At 44.2% G+C, this 26,085-nt stretch overlaps 1 protein-coding gene across 2 annotated transcripts in view; it reads right to left on the reverse strand.

The window, feature by feature from the left end:
* LOC144500941 (phospholipid-transporting ATPase ID-like) overlaps window positions 1–26,085 on the reverse strand; it is a 222,035-nt gene that overhangs the window by 6,936 nt on the left and 189,014 nt on the right. For both annotated transcript variants that reach the window (XM_078224474.1, XM_078224515.1), the window contains 3 exons: window positions 21,763–21,846; window positions 12,686–12,931; window positions 5,559–5,697 (listed from right to left, as the gene is read on the reverse strand). In XM_078224474.1, the coding sequence (XP_078080600.1) occupies window positions 5,559–5,697; window positions 12,686–12,931; window positions 21,763–21,846 (469 nt within the window). The remainder of the gene's footprint in view (window positions 1–5,558; window positions 5,698–12,685; window positions 12,932–21,762; window positions 21,847–26,085) is intronic.

Below are 26,085 nucleotides of genomic sequence, written 5' to 3' on the forward strand. Positions count from 1 at the left end.
GTTCCAGATATGACTTCTACCAAAGGAGGATTTTCCAACTGATTCCACTTGACTCCAGTTTTGCTAGGGCTCCTTGATGCTATACTCAGTCAAATGCTGCCTTGTTCTCAAACGCAGTCACTCTCGCCTCACCTTTGGCATTCGACTCTTTGTCCATGTTTGAACCAAGGCTGTAATGAGGACAGGAGCTCAATGACACCGGTGGAACCCAAACTGAGAATCTGTGAGCGGGTTATTGCTGAGTAAGTGCTACTTGATAGCGCTGCTAATTACCCATTCCATCACTTTGCTGATGATCCAGAGTCGATTGATGGAACAGTAACTGGTCAGGTTGGATTTGAATTATTTTTTGTTCTTAGTCAACTTTACCAGCTATAGACTGGGTCCTGAAATTATATGGGTGAAATCCATCATGATCTCATTGAATAGCAAAGCAGACTTGAAGGGATGAATGACCTGCTCCTGTTTCTAATTCTTATGTTTTATGTTCTTAAAGTGAGATGCCAAGGAATGTTGAAAACGGAGGAAACAAAAACCATCAATGACATCAGCATGAGGGAATAAGGTGATTCACGACTAGCTGGTGAGTTTTCTTTCCAACCCTAATATTATCTGGGACGTAATCAGTGTAAAAGACACAGAGGGAGTAATTTTTTAAATAAATGCATTCAGGAGCATTTTAGAGTCATAGAGTCATAGGGGTTTACAGCATGGAAACAGGCCCTTCGGCCCAACTTGTCCATGCCGCCCTTTTTTTTAAAACCCCTAAGCTAATCCCAATTACCCGCATTTGGCCCAGATCCCTCTATACCCATCGTACCCATGTAACTATTAAATGCTTTTTAAAAGACAAAATTGTACCAGCCTCTACTACTACCTCTGGCAGCTTGTGCCAGATACTCACCACCCTCTGTGTGAAAAGATTGCCCCTCTGGACACTTTTGTATCTCTCCCCTCTCACCTTAAACCTATGCCCTCTAGTTTTAGACTCCCCTACCTTTGGGAAAAGATATTGACGATCTAGCTGATCTGTGCCCCTCATTATTTTATAGACCTCTATAAGATCACCCCTCAGCCTCCTACGCTCCAGAGAAAAAAGTCCCAGTCTATTCAGCCTCTCCTTATAACTCAATCCATCAAGTCCCGGTAGCATCCTAGTAAATCTTTTCTGCGCTCTTTCTAGTTTAATAATATCCTTTCTATAATAGGGTGACCAGAATTGCACACAGTATTCCAAATGTGGCCTTACCAATGTCTTGTACAAGTTCAACAAGACATTCCAACTCCTGTATTCAATGTTCTGACTGATGAAACCAAGCATGCCGAATGCCTTCTTCAGCACTCTGTCCACCTGTGACTCCACTTTCAAGGAGCTATGAACATGACCCCTAGATCTCTTTGTTCTGTAACTCTCCCCAATGCCTTACCATTAACTGAGTAAGTCCTGATCTGGTTCAATCTACCAAAACGCATCACCTCGCATTTATCTAAATTAAACTCCATCTGCCATTCGTCAGCCCACTGGCCCAATTGATCAAGATCCCTTTGCATTTGGAGATAACTTTCTTCACTGTTCACTATGCCACCAATCTTAGTGTCATCTGCAAAGTTACTAACCATGCCTCCTATATTCTCATCCAAATCATTAATATAAATGATAAATAACAGTGGACCCAGCACTGATCCCTGAGGCACACCGCTGGTCACAAGCCTCCAGTTTGATAAACAACTCTCTACAACCACTCTGCCTTCTGTCAAGAAGCCAATTTTGTATCCATTTAGCTACCTCACCCTGGATCCTGTGAGATTTAACCTTATGCAACAACCTACCATGCAGTACCCTGTCAAAGGCCTTGCTAAAGTCCATGTAGACAACATCAACAGCACTGCCCTCATCAACCTTCTTGGTTACTCCTTCAAAAAACCCAATCAAATTTGTGAGACATGATTTTCCACTCACAAAGCCATGCTGACTGTCCCTAATCAGTCCTTGCATCTCTAAATGCCTGTAGATCCTGTCTCTCAAAATACCTTCCAACAATTTACCCACCACAGATGTGAGGCTCACTGGCCTGTAGTTCCCAGGCTTTTCCCTGCAGCCCTTTTTAAACAAAGGCACAACATTTGCCACTCTCCAATCTTCAGGCACCTCACCCGTGACTATCGATGATTCAAATGTCTCGGCTAAGGGACACGCAATTTCCTCCCTAGCCTCCCACAATGTCCTGGGATACACTTCATCAGGTCCCGGGGATTTATCTACCTTGATGCGCTTTAAGACTTCCAGCACCTCCTTCTCTGTAATATGTACACTCCTCAAGCCATCACTATTTATTTCCCCAAGTTCCCTAACATCCATGCTTTTCTCAACAGTAAATACTGATGAGAAATATTCATTTAGGATCTCACCCATCTCTTGTGGATCCGCACATAGATGACCTTGTTGATTCTTAGGAGACCCTACTCTCTCCCTTGTTACTCTTTTGCCCTTTATGTATTTGTAGAAGCTCTTTGGATTCTCCTTTGCCTTATCTGCCAAAACAATCTCGTGTCCCCTTTTTGCCCTCCTGATTTCTCTCTTAACTCTATTCCTGCACCCTCTATACTCTTCGAGGGATTCACTTGATCCCAGTTGCCTATGCATGTCATGTGCTTCTTTCTTCTTCTTGACCAGAGCCTCAATATCCCGAGTCATCCAGGGTTCCCTACTTCTGCCAGCCTTGCCCTTCACTCTAAGAGGAATGTGTTTACCCTGAACTCTGGTTAACACACTTTTGAAAGCGTGCCACTTACCAGACGTCCCTTTGCCTTCCCACAGACTCCCCCAATTAACTTTTGAAAGTTCCTGCCTGATACCATCAAAATTGGCCTTGCCCCAATTTAGAATTTTAACTTTTGGGCCAGACCTATCATTCTCCATAGCTATCTTAAAACCAATAGAATTATGGTCACTGGACCCAAAGTGATCCCTCACAAACACTTCTGTCACCTGCCCTTCCTTATTTCCCAAGAGTTGGTCAAGTTTGCCCCCTCTCTAGCCAGGCCATCCACATACTGAATGAGAAATTCCTCCTGAATACACTCAACAAATTTCTCTCCATCCAACCCTCTAATAGTATGGCTGTCCCAGTCAATGTTGGGAAAGTTAAAATCTCCGACTATTACCACCCTATTTTTCTTGGAGCTATCTGTAATCTCCTTACATATTTGCTCCTCAATTTCTTGCCGACTATTTGGGGGCCTATAGTACAACCCTATCAAAGTGATTTCCCCCTTCTTATTTCTCAGTTCTACCCATATAGACTCAGTGGCCGAACCCTCAGATATATCCCCTCAGTACGGCCGTCATGCTTTCCCTAATCAAAAGTGCAACTCCCCCTCCTCTCTTACCTCCTGTTCTATCTTTTCTATAGCATCTGTACCCTGGAACATTGAGCTGCCAGTCCTGTCCCTCCCTTAGCCATGTTTCAGTAATTGCTATAATATCCCAGTCCCACGTACCCACCCATGCCCTGAGTTCATCTGCCTTGCCTGTCAGGCCTCTTGCATTGAAATAAATGCAGTTTAATCTGGACTTCCCTTGCTCTCTGTCTTGCTTTTGCCTGATCTGTCTGGTACTAGGATTACTGTCACTGCCTTTACTACTTAATGTGCTCTCTTTAACTTCTGTGTGTCCTCAAACTTCTCTTCTGTCTCCTTACTGCTTTGGATCCCACCCCCCTGCCAAACTAGTTTAAACCCTCCCGAGTGGCTCTAGCAAATCTCCCCGCCAGGATGTTAGTCCCCCTCCAGTTCAGATGTAACCCGTCCCTCTTGAACAGGTCAGCCCTTCCCCAGAAAAGATCCCAATGATCCAAAAATCTAAATCCCTGCCCCCTGCACCAGCTCTCAAGCCAGGCATTCATCTGCCTACTCCTCCTATTCATACTCTCACTAGCACGTGGCAGCGGTAGTAGTCCTGAAATTATTACCTTCGAGGTCCTGCACTTTAGCCTTCTGCCTAACTCTCTATATTCACATTTCAAGACCTCATCTGTTTTCCTACCTATGTCGTTGGTACCAATGTGTACAATGACCTCTGGCTGCTCACCCTCCCCCTTAAGAATGACTGCAATCGCTGAGGGACATCCTTGACCCTGGCACCAGGGAGGCAACACACCATCCTGGAGTCTCGATTGCAGCCACAGAAACGCCTGTCTGTGCCTCTAATTAGCGAGTCCCCTATTACTACTACTTGCTTGCTCTTTGCCCAACCCTGTCTCACAGCAGAACCAGCTGTGGTGTCACAGGCCTCACTGCTGCTGGTATCTCCCCCTGACAGGCTATCCCCCTCAACAGTATCCAAAACGATATACCTGTTTGAAAGGGGAATAGGCACAGGAGACTCCTGCACTACCTGCCTGCCTCTCCTGGCAGTCACCCATCTACCTGTCTGAACCTGTGGTGTGACAATCTCCCTGTAACTAGTATCTATCACACTCTCTGCCTCCTGTATGCTCCGCAGTGCATCCACCTGCTGCTCCAACCAAACAATGCGGTCTGTGAGGAGCTGCAACTGGACACACTTCCTGCAGACAAAGTTGTCAGGGAGACTAGATTGCTGCCTAATTACCCACATCTGGCAATTAGATGTTCTTGCCAACATGTATCAAGCTCAACAAGAGAAGGGCAGCTCTAGACTTAGGGCTGGATTGTTGGTACCGAGGTGGCTAGCTCAAGTCAGGAGATTTCCCGATTCAGTACACCCACCTTGGTTTAAGCGACTCTGTTAGACCCAATTTGCACTCCAGGGAGGTGAATCTACTGAAAGGGAAAGCAGATTCAAGGCAGTCATGGATGAGTGGCAAGACAGGCTCAGTAGGAGGTCTGCCTTCGTTCTCTGGACTTTGTCCCAGTTGTTTTAGAAACTGTTAGAGCCTCTAACCCTCATCCCTCATACCCCCATGCCAACTCATTCCCACCACCAACCCTCATGACCCCTCATACCATGGCATACTCCCATCGTACATGCAAAGCTACTAACCCTGTGTCCACCATGGGCAGACCTCAGGAGCCATGTGGAGAAGAGAAAAAATAAACTTCTAACAGTCTCATACAGGTCACACTCATACATAGTTGTAAGTGAAAAAAATAACTTCAAAGCTTCAAGAAATCCATTCAGAGATTTTAAATTTCCTCAGGTGATTATTTTTTTATAAATATTAACTTCTACTTAGATCCCATATCAAAGTTAGTTAATCTTTTATAGCCTCTTTAATCTGTCAATTAAACTATGAATTCAGAACCTCCTGCTGAGATAACTATAGATTTTGAAACTCAACCAAGCATTCATAATGACCAAATTAGCCCTTAGGAAAATATAAACAAAGAACTGCATTGAAATTGCATGACAAGATGCTTTTTTAAAACTTATACCAGATAGCCTGTCATTCAAAGCAGTTGCGCAGAGTTTTTCTTTAACTGATAGTTAAAGTTTTTCCATGCTTTATAGAGCATTGAATTATTTTTACATAAAATTGTTTATACGAAATTATAATAACTGCATTCAAAGTACATACCTATAAAGGGAAATGATGTTGGAAACATCAGATACATGCCATTACTGTACATTGTAAAAGTTATTGCAAAGTAGACAGCAAGACTTCCCCAGATAAAAAAATGGTTGATTGCTGTCCAATATGTTGTATCCAATGCAATCTGTTAACAAGAAGCAAGATTTGTGAAGTTAAAATTATATCTTCATTATTCATTAAATACACATTTTAGTCATCTGAAGGATTATGTGTAAGTTTCAGCAATATTTGGCCATGACTTACTTGGGGGCAATCAGCGGCAGATTGTCACTCCGTATTGAATTACCTGTGCTTAACCTTTTAAGTACCTGTCTCCGCTGAACTTCCTGAATCAGGCCAGGTGAGACTCAGATAGTAAAGTGTGTACCCGGCTCCAGCAGCAAAGCACAAAAGGAGTGGGCAAAGGAGGACATGCCCCTTTTTTATAGCCCTATCTTCTGTAAAGCAGGTAAGTTTAAATGCCCCCCTGAAAATAACAGGGCAGGGAGAAGTAAGTGTTGAAGGTAAGTGAACTGGATTTGGGGGGTGCAGGTTCAGACATTGGGGGAGGGAGTCAGACATCAAGAGTGAGGAATTGGACATTAATGGGGTGCAGGTTGAATTGGGGAACATTGTGGGGTTGGGGTGCTTAGTTCGGAGGGGTTGGAGTCGATTGCTGAGTGGTATCCCGTGCAACTTACGTTGAAGTTAGAAGTGCTTTTATTTCTTTTAACTTATCCAGAGTAACAATGAATATAAATCTGGCAGAATGACATAAAGTTAGTGATTTAATTCACTTTGTTGGATGGTTCCCATAGCGCAATTGTCCAGGGGAATTTAGCACTTCTGGACAATTGTCAGGTAAATCCTCAACTGGGAACTTCCAAGAGGGACTTCCAGCATATCTTTAGGGTACCCCTAAATCCGACACTGTGGAGTCCAGAAGTTAACAGCCCATTATCAAAGTTATCTCAAAAAGCAGAAACCTATATTAATATGAATTTGTGTGCCAAGAAATTACACAAGTTGAACACAAAATAATGATATACAAAATAACAATGATAATTATTTCTCAGAAACTGAATTGTCTATTTTTATCAAGCAAGTCATGAACTGTAAAGATGCCCCTTTGGCACAAAATCTGTTCTCCTAACCACAGGAAACTACAAGAAGGCTTGAATTCTGAAAGCACAGACAAACGAAAATAAAGAGAGCCTTGTTAAAAGTGCAAATACACTTCAGAAAGGAAAACCAGTCCAGTACAGACCCTTTACTTTGATTTGTGTAATGTATCTTGGGTCCAGACATTCCTCCTTACATCAAGATTGCTTTTAAAATAGTAGCTGGCAGGTAGGGAATGTAAACTAGAAGCTACTGGCAGAAGATTTACTGACCTGAATCAAACAGTGTGTTGCTGGAAGGTTGTGGGAAACCGCAATTCAGGATTCCTGTGGAGCTTTAACTCCGCAGCATGTTAATGGCATCCTTGATTAGTTCCTGATTGTCAGGTGCCCAATTATTGAGTCTGCACCGACAACAACTACCACTAAAGTTGCACTAATCCCATTTTCCAGCATTTGTCTTATACCCTTGAATGTTCATAAGACCATAAGACATAGGGGCAGAATTAGGCCACTCGGCCCATCAAGTCTGCTCCGCCATTCAATCATACAAAGAACAAAGAACAGTACAGCACAGGAAACAGGCCCTTCGGCCCTCCAAGCCTGTGCCGCTCCTTGGTCCAACTAGACCAATCGTTTGTATCCCTCCATTCCCAGGCTGCTCATGTGACTATCCAGGTAAGTCTTAAACGATGTCAGTGTGCCTGCCTCCACCACCCTACTTGGCAGCGCATTCCAGGCCCCCACCACCCTCTGTGTAAAAAACGTCCCTCTGATATCTGAGTTATACTTCGCCCCTCTCACCTTGAGCCCGTGACCCCTCGTGATCGTCACCTCCGACCTGGGAAAAAGCTTCCCACTGTTCACCCTATCTATACCCTTCATAATCTTGTACACCTCTATTAGATCTCCCCTCATTCTCCGTCTTTCCAAGGAGAACAACCCCAGTTTACCCAATCTCTCCTCATAGCTAAGACCCTCCATATCAGGCAACATCCTGGTAAACCTTCTCTGCACTCTTTCTAATGCCTCCACGTCCTTCTGGTAGTGCGGCGACCAGAACTGGACGCAGTACTCCAAATGTGGCCTAACCAGCGTTCTATACAGCTGCATCATCAGACTCCAGCTTTTATACTCTATACCCCGTCCTATAAAGGCAAGCATACCAAATGCCTTCTTCACCACCTTCTCCACCTGTGTTGCCACCTTCAAGGATTTGTGGACTTGCACACCTAAGTCCCTCTGTGTTTCTATACTCCTGATGACTCTGCCATTTATTGTATAACTCCTCCCTACATTATTTCTTCCAAAATGCATCACTTCGCATTTATCCGGATTAAACTCCATCTGCCACCTCTCCGCCCAATTTTCCAGCCTATCTATATCCTGCTGTATTGCCCGACAATGATCTTCGCTATCCGCAAGTCCAGCCATCTTCGTGTCATCCGCAAACTTGCTGATTACACCAGTTACACCTTCTTCCAAATCATTTATATATATCACAAATAGCAGAGGTCCCAGTACAGAGCCCTGCGGAACACCACTGGTCACAGACCTCCAGCCGGAAAAAGACCCTTCGACCACTACCCTCTGTCTCCTATGGCCAAGCCAGTTCTCCACCCATCTAGCCACTTCTCCTTGTATCCCATGAGCCTTAACCTTCTTAACCAACCTGCCATGTGGGACTTTGTCAAATGCCTTACTGAAATCCATATAGACGACATCCACGGCCCTTCCTTCATCAACCGTTTTTGTCACTTCCTCAAAAAACTCCACCAAATTTGTACGGCACGACCTCCCTCTTACAAAACCAGACTGATATTTTTCTCATCCCCATTATCCTGCCTTTTCCCCATAACTCCTGGCCCCCTTATCAATCAAGAACTTATCTATCTCTGTCTTAAGGACACTCAATGATCTGGCCTCCACAGCCTTCTGCGGCAAAGAGTTCCATAGATTCACCATTCTCTCGCTGAAGAAATTCCTCCTCATCTCTGTTTTAAAGGATCGTCCCTTTAGCCTGAGGTTGTGCCCTCTGGTTCTAGTTTTTCCTACTAGTAGAAATATCCTCTCCACGTCCACTCTATCCAGGCCTCGCAGTATCCTGTAAGTTTCAATAAGATCCCCCCTCATTCTTCTGGGTCTGAACTCCAACGAGTACAGACCTAGAATCCTCAACTGTTCCTCATACGACAAGCTATTCATTCCAGGGATCATTCTTGTGAAACCCCTCTGGACCCTTTCCAAGGTCAGCAAATCCTTCCTTAAATATGGGTCCAGAACAGCTCAGAATTCTCCAAATGGGATCTGACCAGAGCCTTATACAGCCTCAGAAGTGCATCCCTGCTCTTGTATTCTAGCCCACTCGACATGAATGCTAACATTGCATTTGCCTTCCTAACTGCCGACTGAACCTACGCATTAACCTTGAGAATCTTGAACAAGGACTCCCAAGTCCCTTTGTGTTTCTGATTTCCTAAGCATTTTCCCATTTAGAAATAGTCTATGCCTCCATTCCTCCTTCCAAAGTGCATAACCTCACATTTTCCACATTGTATTCCATCTGCCACTTCTTTGCCCACTCTCCTAACCTGTCCAAGTCCCTCTGCAGCCCCCCTGCTTCCTCAATACTACCTGTCCTCTACATATCTTTGTATCATCTGCAACTTAGCAACAGTGCCTTCAGTTCCTTCCTCCAAATCGTTAATGTATATTGTGAAAAGTTGTGGTCCCAGCACTGACCCCTGAAGTCAACGGCTGCCATCCGGAAAAAGACCCCTGTATCCCCACTCTCTGCCTTCTGCCAGTCAGCCAATCCTCTATCCATGCCAGGATCTTACCCTTAACAGCATGGGTGCTTAACGTATTTAACAGTCTCCTATGTGACACCTTGTCAAAGGTCTTCTGGAAATCTAAATAAATCACGCCCACTGGTTCTCCTTTATTTAACTTCCTTGTTACCTCCTCAAAGAACTCTAACAGATTTGTCAGACATGACTTCCCCTTGACAAAGTCGTGCTGACTCAATCCTACTTTATCATGCACTTCCAAGTACTCTGCGATCTCATCTTTAATAATGGACTCTAAAATCTGGCCAATGACCGAAGTCAAGCTAACCGGCCTATAATTTCCCATCTGCTGCCTCCCTCCCTTCTTAAACAGTGGTGTTACATTAGCTACTTTCCTGTCCTCTGGTCCCCTCCCTACCTCCAGTGATTCCTGAAAGATCACCACCAATGCCTCCATCATTTCCTCAGCTATCTCTTCTAGAACTCTGGGGTGTAGCCCATCCAGTCCAGGTGATTTATCCACCTTCAGACCTTTCAGTTTCCCCAGAACCTTCTCCTTATTGATGGCCACTACACTCACCTGTGCCCCCTGACTCTCTGGAGCTCTGGCATTCCACTGGTGTCTTCCACCATGAATCTTATGATGTTTCAAGTGCTCATTCAAATACTTTTAAAGATTCTAAGATTTGCCGCCCTCCATTACCTTTCCAGGCAGTGCATTCCAGATTCCCACCACCCTCTGATTGAAAAAAATATTTTCTCAAATCCCTTCTGAATCTCCTGCCCCTTACTCTAAAACTATGACCCCTTGTGATTGACCCCTCAACCAGCTGCTTCCGATTCACCCTGTCCATATCCCTCATAACATTATACACCTCAATCATGTCTCCCCTCATCCTTCTCTGCTCCAGAGAAAACAATCCAAGACTATCCAGTCACTCCTTACAGCAAAAGTATCCCATATGCCTTTTTAACTATCCTATTCATCTGCTCTGCTGATTTAAGGGATCTGTGAATAACTATCCCAAGATCCACCTGTTCCTCTGAACTTCCTAGTGTCCTGCTATTAATTAAAGACTCCCTCATCTTGTTATTTCTTCCAAAGTATCACCTCACACTTATCAGGGTTAAATATCATCTGCCACTGCTCTGCCCATCTGACCAACCCATCTACATCTTCCTGTAACCTACGACCTTCTTCTTCACTATTAACCACCCTGCCAATCTTGATATCATCTGCAAACTTGCTTATCATTCCCCCCACATTATCATCTATATCATTTGTATATATAACAAACAATAAAGGTCCTAGCACTGAACCTTGTGGTATGTCACTGGACACCGGCCTCCAGGCATGAAACAGTCGTCTGTCACCACCCTTTGTGTTCTATTACTAAGCCAGTTTCGGATCCATCTCACCAAGTTTCCCTGAATTCCACGAGCTTCAACCTTCTCAATCAGTCTCCCATGTGGGACCTTGTCAAAAGCTTTGCAAAAATCCATATAAACTACGTCAAGTGCATATCCGCACACACAATCACATTTTTGAAAAATTCTATCAAATTTGTTAGACATGACCTCCCTCTTATAAAGTCATGATGACTATTCTTAATTAACCCATGCCTTTCCAAGTGGAGGTTAATTCTCTCCTTCAGAATTTTCTCCAATAGTTTCCCTACCATTGACGTGAGACTCACCGGTCTGTAATTGCTTGGTTCATCTCTATCACCCTTCTTGAAAAGTGGAACCACATTAGCCATCCTCCAGTCCTCTGGCATTTCCCCCATGGCCAAATAGGAATTATAAATTTGTGTCAGAGCCTCTGCAATTTCTTGCCTTGCCTCCCACAGCAGCCTGGGATGCAATTCATCCGGGTCTGGGGATTTGTCCACTCTTAAGCCCTTCAGAGCTTCCAACACCCGCTCATTTCCTATGTCAAACTGCAAGTTCCTCCCAGTCCCTTTCCTGAATTCTGTACCTACATTTCCCTTTTCCTGAGCAAGACCAAAGAGAAGTATTCATTTAACACCATTCCAATGTCCTGCGGTTTCACACACAAATTTAACCCTTGGTTTCTAATGGCTCTACTCTTTCCCTGGTTAACCTCTTCCCCTTAATGTATTTATAAAATATTTTAGGATACTCCCTAATCTTGTTTGCAAGTCCTTTTTCATGCCCCCTTTTTGGTCTATAGTTCCCTCTTGCACTTCCTATACTACTCGAGAGCAATAGCTGAGTTGCTCTCTTTGGACTTGTTCCACTTTGCCTTTCTCTTCTTCCTCATCCAGTCCTGAATTGTCCCAGACATCCAACGTTCTTTGAACTTACTGTTCCCACATTTCCCCCCCAAAGGGAACATGCTGGAGATGCACTCAGCCCAGCTTCTTTTTGAATACCTCCCACTGCTCTGCTGTATACTTTCCCAAAAGAAGCTTTTTCCAGTCAACTTTGGCAAGATCTTGCCTTATTTTAATAAAAACTGCCTTCCCCCCAATCCAAAACTGTCTTTGTAGGCCATCTTCCATCTTTTATACATTCTGGCTGATTTTACTTTCCATTGACTGGAGTGCCAACTTAAGCTTAATAGATTCTGGCTTCTGAATTGCAAGATGAGTCACCTTATCACTGTTATGATACTCACTGCATGTTTCTCTTTTTACTACAATTAATATAATGGCATGGATTTTCACTCCTGAGTTGATTAGTAGGAATCAGGTTCCCACATCCATCTTGGGAGAAACTCACCTGAAGGGTGGGATCTTTGTTTCAAGGGGCAGGTGTGGGACGGAGTCAGTCCACCACCTCTGGATGCAGATCAGAGGTGGTCACAGAGGCTACTGAGTGCCAAGATAGCTGTTTAAAAGGCCTGCCTCAGTTCTCTGGGACTTGGTCCCAGTTGTTTTGTTAAAGTTTAGGCTCTCCAGTCCACACCACCCCAAACCACCCCCACATCCCCCTTTCAGCCCTGTCAATCAAACTGTGAATCTATAATCCCCTGTGATAATGATATGTTCTGGAAATCTGCCAAGCATTAAATATGATATAATGAGAGCCCTTAGGGTAATCTCATCAAAAAAATAGCTTTGCAACTACTGGAACAGATTTTTGTTTTACATCTCACTGGCAGAGGCAACATGTTTTTTATGATTTAAAAAAAACAAAGAATTATATCTTTAAAATAACATATAATATCCATAACAACAACATGCAAATACTCAATTACCTGTAGAGTAACAGCCACAAGCAAGCATGTCTGAGCAATTAAAGCAAAGGACTGATAGTCAGATACTGTCTTCCCATCATCCCTTACAGCTTCAAAAAGAGCACCGTAAGGAATAAAAAAGAGAACCAGCGAACTATAAACTCCATGGATAATACATTCCACAAAAGCTAGTTTGTTGAAATAAAGATTAAGCGGTCCAGGTTCATAAAGTTCAGGATACACCATACTCCAGCGATCATTAACATCCTGCAAAGCAAAATCAATTGTAATCAGTATTAAATGTCAGGTCATGTACATTTGCTTACATTTTGTACACATTTTCACCTCAAATTTTGTCCTCCTCTCCCAAAAGTGCTGAATCATGCCAGGGTACAATTCTGGAAACTACATAGTACTTCATCCAAGTGATCATTGTCATGTGTTAACATTGAGAGTGATTGTCAGAAACATGTCCATTCATGTGCCACATCTTAACTGAACCTCATTCTGTACACATCAATTTTTAAAAAATTCATTTATGGGCATTCAATCCCTAATTTATTACCCATCCCTATTTGCCCTTGAGATGGTGGTGGTGTGCTGCCTTCTTGAACTGCTGCAGTCCCTGTGGTATAGGTATATGCACAATGCTGTTAGGAAGGGAATACCATGATTTAAATCTAGCAACAGTGAGGAAAGGGTGATATAGTTCCAGGTCAGGATGGTGAGTGACTTGGAGGGAAACTTCCAGTTGGTGATGTCCCCATATGTCTGCTACCCTGGTCCTTATAGATGGTAAAACAGTGAAAAGAAGAGCTGGAGACTGTAACCACCACATAGAAGAGTGAGAGAGGAGCAGCGACCATTGACAGTGAGCGAGAAACAGTGGGGTCATTCACAGTGAGGGAGATGCAGTGGGAACCAAGAAAGAGAGAAGCAGTGGGGCTATTCACCGAGAGGAGCATTGCGGCCATTCACAGTGAATAAGGACCAACACAGCCACAGTGAGGGGTCAGTACCACCCTCATGAGGCCACTACTGCACTTCATGACTCCCAGGGAGAGAGATCTTGTGGGAAGGAGAAAGGAGGACAATAGGAATATGTATGTCCTATTTACATACAGGAACAAAGAACAAAGAACAGTACAGCACAGGAAACAGGCCCTTCGGCCCTCCAAGCCTGTGCCGCTCCTTGGTCCAACTAGACCAATCGTTTGTATCCCTCCATTCCCAGGCTGCTCATGTGACTATCCAGGTAAGTCTTAAACGATGTCAGCGTGCCTGCCTCCACCACCCTACTTGGCAGCGCATTCCAGGCCCCCACCACCCTCTGTGTAAAAAACGTCCCTCTGATGTCTGAGTTATACTTCGCCCCTCTCAGCTTGAGCCCGTGACCCCTCGTGATCGTCACCTCCGACCTGGGAAAAAGCTTCCCACTGTTCACCCTATCTATACCCTTCATAATCTTGTATACCTCTATTAGATCTCCCCTCATTCTCCGTCTTTCCAAGGAGAACAACCCCAGTCTACCCAATCTCTCCTCATAGCTAAGACCCTCCATACCAGGCAACATCCTGGTAAACCTTCTCTGCACTCTCTCCAATGCCTCCACGTCCTTCTGGTAGTGCGGCGACCAGAACTGGACGCAGTACTCCAAATGCGGCCTAACCAGCGTTCTATACAGCTGCATCATCAGACTCCAGCTTTTATACGCTATACCCCGTCCTATAAAGGCAAGCATACCATATGCCTTCTTCACCACCTTCTCCACCTGTGTTGCCACCTTCAAGGATTCGTGGACTTGCACACCTAGGTCCCTCTGTGTTTCTATACTCCTGATGACTCTGCCATTTATTGCATAACTCCTCCCTACATTATTTCTTCCAAAATGCATCACTTCGCATTTATCCGGATTAAATTCCATCTGCCACCTCTCCGCCCAATTTTCCAGCCTATCTATATCCTGCTGTATTGCCCGACAATGCTCTTCGCTATCCGCAAGTCCAGCCATCTTTGTGTCATCCGCAAACTTGCTGATTACACCAGTTACACCTTCTTCCAAATCATTTATATATATCACAAATAGCAGAGGTCCCAGTACAGAGCCCTGCGGAACACCACTGGTCACAGACCTCCAGCCGGAAAAAGACCCTTCGACCACTACCCTCTGTCTCCTATGGCCAAGCCAGTTCTCCACCCATCGAGCCACTTCTCCTTGTATCCCATGAGCCTTAACCTTCTTAACCAACCTGCCATGTGGGACTTTGTCAAATGCCTTACTGAAATCCATATAGACGACATCCACGGCCCTTCCTTCATCAACCGTTTTTGTCACTTCCTCAAAAAACTCCACCAAATTTGTAAGGCACGACCTCCCTCTTACAAAACCATGCTGTCTGTCACTAATGAGATTGTTCCGTTCTAAATGCACATACATCCTGTCTCTAAGAATCCTCTCCAACAACTTCCCTACCACGGACGTCAAGCTCACCGGCCTATAATTTCCTGGGTTATCCCTGCTACCCTTCTTAAACAACGGGACCACATTCGCTATCCTCCAATCCTCAGGGGCCTCACCCGTGTCCAAAGAAGCGACAAAGATTTCCGTCAGAGGCCCAGCAATTTCCTCTCTCGTCTCCCTGAGCAGTCGAGGATAGATGCCATCAGGCCCTGGGGCTTTGTCAGTTTTAATGTTCCCTAAAAAACCTAACACTTCCTCTCTCGTAATGGAGATTTTCTCTAACGGGTCAACACCTCCCTCCGAGACACTCCCGGTTAACACGCCCCTCTCCTTCGTGAATACCGATGCAAAGTATTCATTTAGGATCTCCCCTATTCCCTTGGGTTCTAAGCATAATTCCCCTCCTTTGTCCCTGAGAGGTCCGATTTTCTCCCTGACAACTCTTTTGTTCCTAACGTATGAATAGAATGCCTTAGGATTCTCCTTAATCCTGCCTGCCAAGAACATCTCGTGCCCTCTTTTTGCCCTTCTAACTCCCCGTTTGAGATCTTTCCTACTCTCTCTGTATTCCTCCAGAGCTCCATCTGTTTTCAGTTGCCTGGACTTAACGTACGCCTCCCTTTTCATTTTAATCAGATCCTCAATTTCCCTGGTTATCCACGGCTCTCGAATCCTACCTTTCCTATCTTTCCTTTTTACAGGCACATGCCTATCCTGCAGCCTTATCAATAGTTCCTTAAAAGACTCCCACATGCCAGACGCGGACTTACCCTCGAAGATCCTCTCCCAATCAACATCCACCAATTCCTGCCTAATCCGGCTATAGTCAGCCTTCCCCCAATTTAGCACCCTGCCCGTAGGACAGCACTCATCCTTGTCCATTACTATCCTAAAGTTAACAGAGTTGTGGTCACTATTTGCCACATGTTCCCCTACCGAAACTTTGACGACCTGACCGGGCTCATTTCCCAGAACTAGGTCCAGTATAGCCCCCTCTCTAGTCGGGCTATCTACATCCTGTTCCAAAGAACCTTCCAGTACGCATTTTACAAATTCCTCCCCGTCCGGTCCCCCAGCTCTAAGCACTTTCCAGTCTGTGCCAGGGAAATTAAAGTCCCCCACTACAACAACCCTATTTTTTCTGCACCTATCCAGAATCTCCTGACATATCCTTTCCTCCACTTCCCGTGGGCTGTTGGGTGGTCTGTAGTACACCCCCAGCATAGTGACTGCACCCTTCCTGTTTCTGAGTTCCACCCACAGCGACTCAGTACATGACCCCTCTAAGTTGTCTACCCTCTGCACCGCGGTAATATGCTCCTTAACTAATATCGCTACTCCCCCACCTTTTTTAGCCCCTCCTCTGTCTCGCCTAAAACACTGATACCCCGGAATATTCAGCTGCCAGTCCTGTCCTTCTTTTAACCAAGTTTCCGTCACCGCAACCGCATCCAAATTCCGCACAAGCATTAAGGCCCTAAGTTCGTCTGTTTTACCCGTTACACTCCTCGCATTGAAGCAGATGCACTCCAGACCTCCAGGCCCAGTCAGGTCCTCCTCCTCCAGAGTGCTCCTCTTCTTAGCTAGCCTTGCCCTGGCCCCCAGCTCGACCCCAGCCTCAGTATTTACTGACCTCCTGTTTTGTTCCCCACCCCCCTGCCACACTAGTTTAAATCCTGCCGAAACACTCGAGCAAAACTCCCAGCCAGGATATTTGCTCCCTTCCAGTTAAGGTGTAACCCATCCTTTCTGTACAGTTGCCATCCTGACTTGAAGATTTCCCAGTTATCTATGAATTTAAAACCCTCCCTCTTGCACCAGTCCTTTAGCCACGCGTTCAACTGTAGAATCTCCCTGTTCCGAGCCTCACTTGCACTAGGCACCGGGAGCAGTCCAGAGATTGCTACACTGGAGGTCTTACTTTTTAGCCTAGCACCCAACTCCCTGAATTTCTCTCGTATGACCCCCCTGCTCTTCCTACCTACATCATTTCCCCCAATGTGTACAATCACATCCGTTTGACTACCTTCCTTTTTAAATATGCTTCCTACCCTCTCGGAGACATCCAGTACCCCGGCACCAGGGAGGCAGACTACCATCCTGGATTCTCGTTCAGTCCCACAGAAGCGCCTGTCCGTGCCTCTAACTATTGCGTCCCCCACAACTATCGCTCTCCTAAACCCCTTCTTTCCCTTCCGGACCCCTGAGCCTGTCTCCGTGGAGGCGATCTGGTCCTCGTGGCTTACCCCTGGAGGGTCATCCCCCTCCACAGAATCCAAAACAATATACCTATTGTGGAGGGGGACAACCACAGGGGATCCCTCCACAGACTGCTCACTCCCTTCCCTTCTCCCATCTGTTGCCCATCCCTTTCTCTTATGGGAGACTGCCACTGGGGTGCTTTCTGGCACATCACCCTTCTGACTATTACCCCTCCTAACCGTGACCCACGTGTCTTCCTTCCGAGACCCTGGTGTCACTACCTGACTATAACTTTTATCTATGACTCTCTCATTTTCTCTAACTAAACTGAGTTCATCGAGCCTCAGCTCCAGCTCCCTTACACGATCCTTCAGGAGATGCAGTTCCACACATCTGGCACAGATATGGACTTCCGGGAGGCAAGTTGTCTCCAGGAACTCCCACATCCCACACCGAATGCAGTATACTGGCCTCCCACTCATACCAGCCATGTCCTTTTTAGTTTTGGGGATAAAACAAAAAGGGGGTGTAACCGAAGAAAAACAAACAAACAACCTTCCTCGCCGAAGCCCTGTGAGCCAAAGCCCTTTTAGCTCTCACTCTGTCCCCTGCTCACTCCACTGCCCGCTAACGACGCTGCCCGCTCAAAGGTGCGGCCTACTTTTAAACCCTCCAAAATCTTCCCAGGCTGCTGCTGGGCCTATTTCCTGTTTAGAAAAAAAAACCTCCGATTTTTTTCACTAATTTAACTGAAAAATAATTAAAGAAATTAGTGCACAAACAAGCTCCCTTACCCTCAGCCTGCTCCTGTGGAACAATGAGGCTGAAACCTCCAAGGTAAGCACTTTTAAACCCTCCAAAATCTTCCCAGGCTGCTGCTGGGCCTATTTCCTGTTTAGAAAAAAAAACCTCCGATTTTTTTCACTAATTTAACTGAAAAATAATTAAATAAATTAGTGCACAAACAAGCTCCCTTACCCTCAGCCTGCTCCTGTGGAACAATGAGGCTGAAACCTCCAAGTTAAGCACTTTTAAACCCTCCAAAATCTTCCCAGGCTGCTGCTGGGCCTATTTCCTGTTTAGAAAAAAAAAACCTCCGATTTTTTTCACTAATTTAACTGAAAAATAATTAAATAAATTAGTGCACAAACAAGCTCCCTTACCCTCAGCCTGCTCTTGTGGAACAATGAGGCTGAAACCTCCAAGTTAAGCACTTTTAAACCCTCCAAAATCTTCCCAGGCTGCTGCTGGGCCTATTTCCTGTTTAGAAAAAAAAAACCTCCGATTTTTTTCACTATTTTAACTGAAAAATAATTAAATAAATTAGGAGAGCCTAGTCTCAAGTTATCTTGGACCACCTGCCACTGTACGAAAGCTTTGTTCCGTCAATCCATGTGGTAGCTGGTGTGCAACATTAAGAGAACTCAAGCACAGGCATCTTCCACTCCTTAAAATGAAATTCAGGTCCTGGAAGATCAACACCCTCATAGACAACCCCAACAGTGACAGACCAGAATGGCGTACTGCTATCATTGCCCGGGAGCTCGGATGTTTTGCCATTGACATCGCTGCCCTAAGTGAGACCCGGTGGGCAGGGAAGGCTTGTTCAAGGAACAAGGTGGCAGTTACACCTTTTGGAAAGGTAAACCTGAAGAAGATGTCATCTCCGTGGGATTGGCTTCACCAATTTAAAACAAATTAGTTGGCCATCTCAGATACTTCCCTTGTGAGACGAACAAACTCATGACCTTTCGGCTCACCCTAGCCTAGAACCAGTGTGTAACGGTCCTTAATGTGTATGTCCCAACACAGGATGCTACAGACGAATCCAAAAAGGAATTTTACTCCACCCTCAAACAATCCTCAACTCGAGTCCCAACAGGCAACAAGCCAATCTTCCTTGGCAACTTCAATGCCCGAGTTGGAAAGAACACAGACCTCTGGGGGGGGTGTAATCAGTGCACCTCACCCGCCCCTCCCAATTATCAAAATCTACAATGAGGCCTTGGACAACATTGACCATTTTTCATAACTTGGGAACCTACTGTCAACAAGGCCAGAGATTGATGATGAGGTTCAACACTGCCTTCAGTGTGCCAGTGCGGCTTTCAGTCACTTAAGGAAGAGAGTGTTTGAAGACGTGAGCCTCAGACCCAACACTAAGTTCATGGTCTACAAAGCAATGGTCTTACCCAACCTTCTATAGGGATCAGAAATGTGGATTATTTAGTAGGCACCTCAAAACCCTGGAGAAGCACCACCAGTGCTGCCTCCACAACATCCTGCAAATCCATTGGCAGGATAGGTGCACCAACATCAGTGTTCTCACTCAGGCCAACATCCCCAGCATCGAAGCTTTGACCACGCTCAATCAGTTCTGCTGGGCAGGCCACTTCATCCACATGTCTGACACGAGGCTCCCGAAATGAATGTTCTACTCAGAACTTCAACATTACAAGTGAGCCCAAAGCGGACAGAGGAGACCCTTCAAGCACACCCTCAAAGCCTCCTTGAAAAAATGCAACATTCACAATGACACCCGGTTTAAGACTGCCCAAAGTGGAAGAAAAGCATATGGGAAGGAGCTGAACATCTCGGGTTTCATCACTGAGAACAAGCTGAAGCCAAATGTTGACAGTGAAAGGAACACGTGGTAACCCAGGCACCCCACCCACCCGCTCCTCCAACCACCGTCTGCCGGACCTGTGACAGAGACTAAATGTCACTCATCGGACTCTTCCATCACTTGAGAACTCATGTTTAGTGTGGAAATAAGACATTTCAATTTGGTCTCCTATATTTGCTGTTTCCAAATGTGGTCTCCTCTACATAGGGGAGACTAAACACAGACTGGGTGACCGCTTTATGGAAAATCTTCACTCAGTCCAGAAGCATGACCCTGACCTTCTTGTAGATTGCCATGTCAACTCACTATCTTGCTCTCATGGGCACATGTCTGTTCTTGGTCTGCTGCAATGTTCCAGTGATGCCCATGCAAACTGGAGGAACAGCACTTCATATTCTAATTAGGCACTTGCAGCCTTCTGGACTTAACATTGAGTTCAACAACTTCAGGCCATGAACTCCTCCATCTTCACCCACTTTTTTAATCCAATTTTTGTCACAATGCAGTTCACATTCCCCTACAGGCTATCTGTCACTTGTTCTTAAGTTCTGCTTTTAGAGCGCTGAGCTTTGTTCTGCTATTAACACATTCTATAATCTTACCTTTATGCCGCTGTCAGCACCTTCTTTATTCTTTAACGCTACCATTACTCTCCTTTGTGTTGTACCCATAACATCTTTGTCAAATCTATCCTAGTTCCCACCTATCGATGACCTTGTACTTATCTCCATTTGCTTCACCCCCTTGTAAACTATCCTTATCTTGAGCTCTGAAGAAGAATCATACCGCTTGAAATGTTAACTCTGTTTCTTGCTCCACAGATGCTGCTTGACCTGCTGAGTTTTTTCAGCATTTTCTATTTTTTATTTTAAATTTCTATCATCTGCAGTATTTTCCACAACACCTTCCAAACGCACGCCAATATCTACAAGGTCCCCTCTAAGCACATCATCCTGACTTGGAACTTTTTTATTTAATTCATTCAAGGAATGTGGGCTTCCTGGCTAGGGCAGCATTTATTGCCCATTCCTAATATCACGATTCCTTCACTGTCACGGAGTCATAATCCTGGAACCCTCTCCCTAAAAGCACTGTGAATGCACTTATACCACACTGATTACAACAGTTCAAGAAGGCAGCTCACCACCACCTTCTCAAGGACAATTTGGAATGGGCAATAAAAATGTTGGCCTAGCCAGTGACGCCCATGTCCTGTGAAAGAATAAAAAAAAAGAAAATGCTAAATTCAGGCCCTAGACAAAACTCCCACAAAAATCAGGTGAAAACCTAATTCCAAAATTAGAGCTACAGAATTATGATACCATCAATGCCATGACTTAAACAGAAAGTAAGCAGGAGACCTGATTGTGGCATTCCTGGCAGCTGAACTAAGGTAGGAATGGTGGCTTCTGTGGCTCGTTCAGTACTTAGGATTGTGCTTTCATTACAAAGACTGCAACAGTTTGAGATCACGCAGCACCATCTTCTCAAAGGTTAAATTTGAAATTTTAAAGTTTATTGATTTCTATGCGCAGCCAAAGCCATGCACACATGATAACCTAAAGCTTTGCTCAATCTGCACACAAACTTCTAGTTGCTGTGCAGCTTAGGGGGTAACAATTATTCCTACAGGTTTGGCTTGACAGGGAAATCACAACTGCTTCCCTGCTCAGGCTCAGATTAAAATCACAGATTGGCCCCAATAATGTCATCACAATTTGTTTTGCATATTTAACAGAGTCCCATATAGGCTAGCGTGGCAGATATTGTAAGAAGAGACAGAGTCAAACAATAATTTTACTGACATACCTGATCAAATAAGCTCATTGCCAATACAGGAAGAGATGTATACACTAAATTGTACAGCGTAATAAACCATTCATCGTATACAGTCTGTACAAAGAAGAAAAATATCATTAAGATTTATCAAATCTAAATATGAACAACTAGGTATGTAGCACAGATTCAGAAAATTTAGTGAAATAACTTCAAAATAAAACTGGGAACTATGTGGAAATCATGTCAGTCCTCAAGTCATATAGCATCCCATGCAAATTTCCACTAGAATTTTCTTGAATCACTAGTGGATATGACATTTTGATATTTTGCATGTTGGTTTACCAATGAAGTCCACAGAAAAGTTAGACAAATAGGCAAAGGAAGATGAGAAGAGTTATCCATTTTCAACTGGAAAAAGGATACATTAGTGTACTTTATAAAATGATGAAAAACTGGAAGCAGTGGAGATTCAAAGAAAGCTCATAGACATAAATCTTTAATACCTTATGGACTGGTACAAAAAAATCAAAAAAACCAAATGGAATGTTGGCTTTTATATCTACAGAATACGAATATAAGGGGTTAGACATCATGCTAGAGCTCAGTTTGGTTAGACGATTTCTGGAGTGCTGTAAGGAATTTTGGGCTCCACATTTTGAGAAGGATATATTTGTCTTGGAGGGCGTGCAGTGTAGGTTTACTAGATTAATAGTTGAACTCCAATTAAATTACAAGGAGAAAATACACAAACTAGGGCCGTGTTCCTTGGAAATTAGAAGATTAAGACATAATTTGATTAAAGTGTTCAAGATATTAATAGGAACAGATAGGATAAATAAAGATAAATTATTTATATTGCTGAGAAACATAGGACTGGAGGGCATTGCCAAAAAAAAGAAGTGAAGTTTGGAAACATTTCCACATGCCAGGGTGTAGAGCTCTCCTCTGCAAATGGCAGTTGATGCTGGGATCATTCATTTAATGTGAATTTTAAATTTGAGATTGATTAGATTTCTGTTAACCAAAGCATTTGTTGTCCATCTGCAATTGCCCGTGAATTGAATGGTTTGCTCAGCCATTTCAGAGGGCAGTTAAGAGTCAACCACATTGCTGTGGGCCTGAAGTCACATGCAGACCAAACCAGCTAGAATTCATTGAATTCCGACAGTGCAGGAGGCCATTTGGCCCATCAAGCCTGCACCGACTTTCTGACAGAGCATCTTCCCCAAGCCCTATCCCCACAACCCCAATAATCTCCCTAACCTATACACCTTGAGATGCCAAGGGACAATTTAGCATGGCCAAACCACCTAACCTGCACATCTTTAAATGGATGGCAGATTTTCTACCCTAAAGGACACTGGTGAACCAGATGGATTTTTATGAGACTTTATTAACTGAATTTAAATTCCCACTAGCTGCCGTGATAGGATTTGAACACACATCTTCAAAGCATTAGTCTGGGGCTTTGGATTACTGGTCCAATGACATTACTACTACATTACCACCTCCCCCTACAATTGTACTGACCAAGGCCCTGATATTTACTGGGGTTGGATTTTCAAACTTGGGAAGGAGCTCTGCTTGGGGAAGCTGGAAGTATTGGCTAAGATAGACTGGAAAACATTACTGAAGGTAGGACAGTGAACAGGCAATGACATGCATTCAAAGAATGAATAGGTGAACTCCAAAAGTTGTTTATTCCTATTTGGCGCAAGAGTGGAAAGGGAACTATGGCCAAACCATGGCTTACAAGAGAAATTAGCAATAGTATTCGATTCCAAGATGAAGCATACAAATTAGCAAGAAAAAGCAATAAAAGGATTAGAAGCAGTTTAAAATTCAGCAAAGTTGGACCAAGGCATTGATTAAGAAGGGGAAAAGTAAGCTAGCAGGGAACATAAAAACCAACAGTAAAATTTTCTACAAGTATGTAAAGAGAAAAAGATTGACAAAATCTAATGTAGGCCCCTTACAGTCAGAAACGGGGGAATTCATAATGGGGAACTAAAAAACGGCTGAGGAACTAAATTTGTACTTTGCTTTTGTTTCACAAAGCAAGACATGAATAATGTACCGGAAGTTCTGAGAAACACAAGTTTTAGTGAGGAGCTGAAGAAAATCAGTATAAATAGAAAAATGGTTTTGGGGAAATTAATGGGATTGAAGGCAGACAAAATCTCCAGGGCCTGATAATTTTTATTTCAGAGTACTTAAGGAAGTGGCACTAGAAATAGTAGATCCATTGATGTAGATTTCTAAAATTTTTTGGACTCTGGAATGATTCTTACAGATTGGAGGGTAGCTAATATTAGCTCGTTATTCAAAAAGGGAGGTAGAGAGAGTCCATTATCCAGGATTTCATAGCACAGCATTTGCAAAGCTGTGGTATAATCAGACAAAGATAACATGGATTTACAAAAGGGAAATCATTCTTCATGGAATCATAGAATAGAATCATAGAATCCCTATAGTACAGAAGGAAACCATTCAGCCCATCGAGCCTGCACCAATAACAATCCCACCAAGACCCCACCCCCCCACAGATTTGCCCTGCTAATCCCCCTGACACTAATGGTCAATTTAGCATGGCTAATTCATCTAACCTTAAGTTTAAGTTTATTTATCAGTGTCACAGGTAGGCTTACATTAACACTGCAATGAAGTTACCGAAGGGCCTGTTCTGCGCTGTAATGTTCTATGTTCTAAAATCCCCTAGTTGCCATATTCCAATACCTGTTCGGGTACACTGAGGGAGAATTTAGCATGGCCAATGCACCTAACCAGCACGTCTTTCAGACTGTGGGAGGAACCAGAGCACCCCGGAGGAAACCCACAAAGACACGGGGGGAACGTGCAGACTCCGCACAGACAGTGACCCAAGCCGGGAATCGAATCTGGGTCCCTGGTGCTGTGAGGCAACAGTGCTAACCACTGTGCCACCATGCTGCCCAGTATTCTGAAGGAGAATTTAGCATGGCCAATGTACCTAACCAGCACATCTTTGGCGTGTGGGAGGAAACCCACGCCGACGGGGATAATGTGCGAACTTCACACGGACAGTGACCTGAGGCCAGAATTGAACCTGGGTCCCTGGTGCTGTGAGGCAGCAAGGCTAACCACTGTGCCACACACTTGACTAATTTACTGATATTCTTTCAAGGATGTAACTAGTAGAGTTGACCAGGGAGACCTGGTGGATGTGGTTTATTTAGATTTTCAGAAGGCTTTCGACAAAGTATCACATAACAGATTACTATGTAAAGTTAAAGCACATGGGATTGCAAGTAGAGTCTTGGGATGGATGGAAAGCTGGTTAGCAGACAGGAAGCAAAGAGTTGGAACAAATGGGTCTTTTTCCAACTGGCAGGCATTGACTAGTGGGGTACCACAGAGATCTGTGCTAGGACCCCAACTGTTCACATTATAGATCAATGATTTGGATGAGGGAACTAAATGTATTATCTCCAAATTTGCAGATGATACAAAGTTGGTTGGGAGGATGAGCTGTGAAGAGGATGCAGAGATGCTTCAGTGTGATTTGGCCAGATTGAGTGCCTGGGCATTTGCATGGAAGATGCAGTATCATGTGGATAAGTGTGATGTTAATTATCCAATTTGATAGCAAAAATAGGACGGCAGATTATTTGAATGGGTGTAAATTGAGAGAGGTGGATACTCAGCAAGACCTTGGTGTCCTCATGCATCAGTCAATGAGAGTAAGTACACAGGTAAAGCAGGTAGTAAAGAAGGTAAATGGCATGTTGGCCTTCATAGCGAGAGGATTTGAGTATAGGGATAGGGATGTTTTATTACAATTGTATAGGGCATTGATGAGGCCACACCTGGAGTACTGTGTGCAGTTTTGGTGTCCTTATCTGAGAAAGAATGTTCTTGCTATAGAGGTAGTGCAGCGAAGGTTTACCATACTGATTCCTGGGAAAGCAGGTCTGTCATATGCGGAGAGACTTAGTTGGTTAGGTTATATTCATTGGAGTTTGGAAAGTTCAGAGGGAATCTCATTGAAACTTATAAAATTCTAACAGGATTAAATAGGGTAGATTCAGAAATAATGTTCCTGATGGTGGGGGAGTCCAGAACCAGAGGTCACAGTTTGAGGATAAGGAGTAAAACTTTTAGGACTGAGGTGAGGAGAAATTTCTTCACTCAGAGTGGTGAATCTGTGGAATTCACTACCATAGAAAGTAGTTGAGGCCAAAATGTTGTGTGATTTCAATTAGGAATTAGATATAGCTCTTGGGGTTAAATGGACAAGGGATATAGGGGAAAGGCAAGATCAGGGTACTGAATTTGATGACCATCCATGGTCATAATGAATGACGGAGCAGGTTT

The sequence above is a fragment of the Mustelus asterias genome, chromosome 1 (genome assembly GCF_964213995.1).
Source record: "Mustelus asterias chromosome 1, sMusAst1.hap1.1, whole genome shotgun sequence".
Classification (NCBI taxonomy): domain Eukaryota; kingdom Metazoa; phylum Chordata; class Chondrichthyes; order Carcharhiniformes; family Triakidae; genus Mustelus; species Mustelus asterias.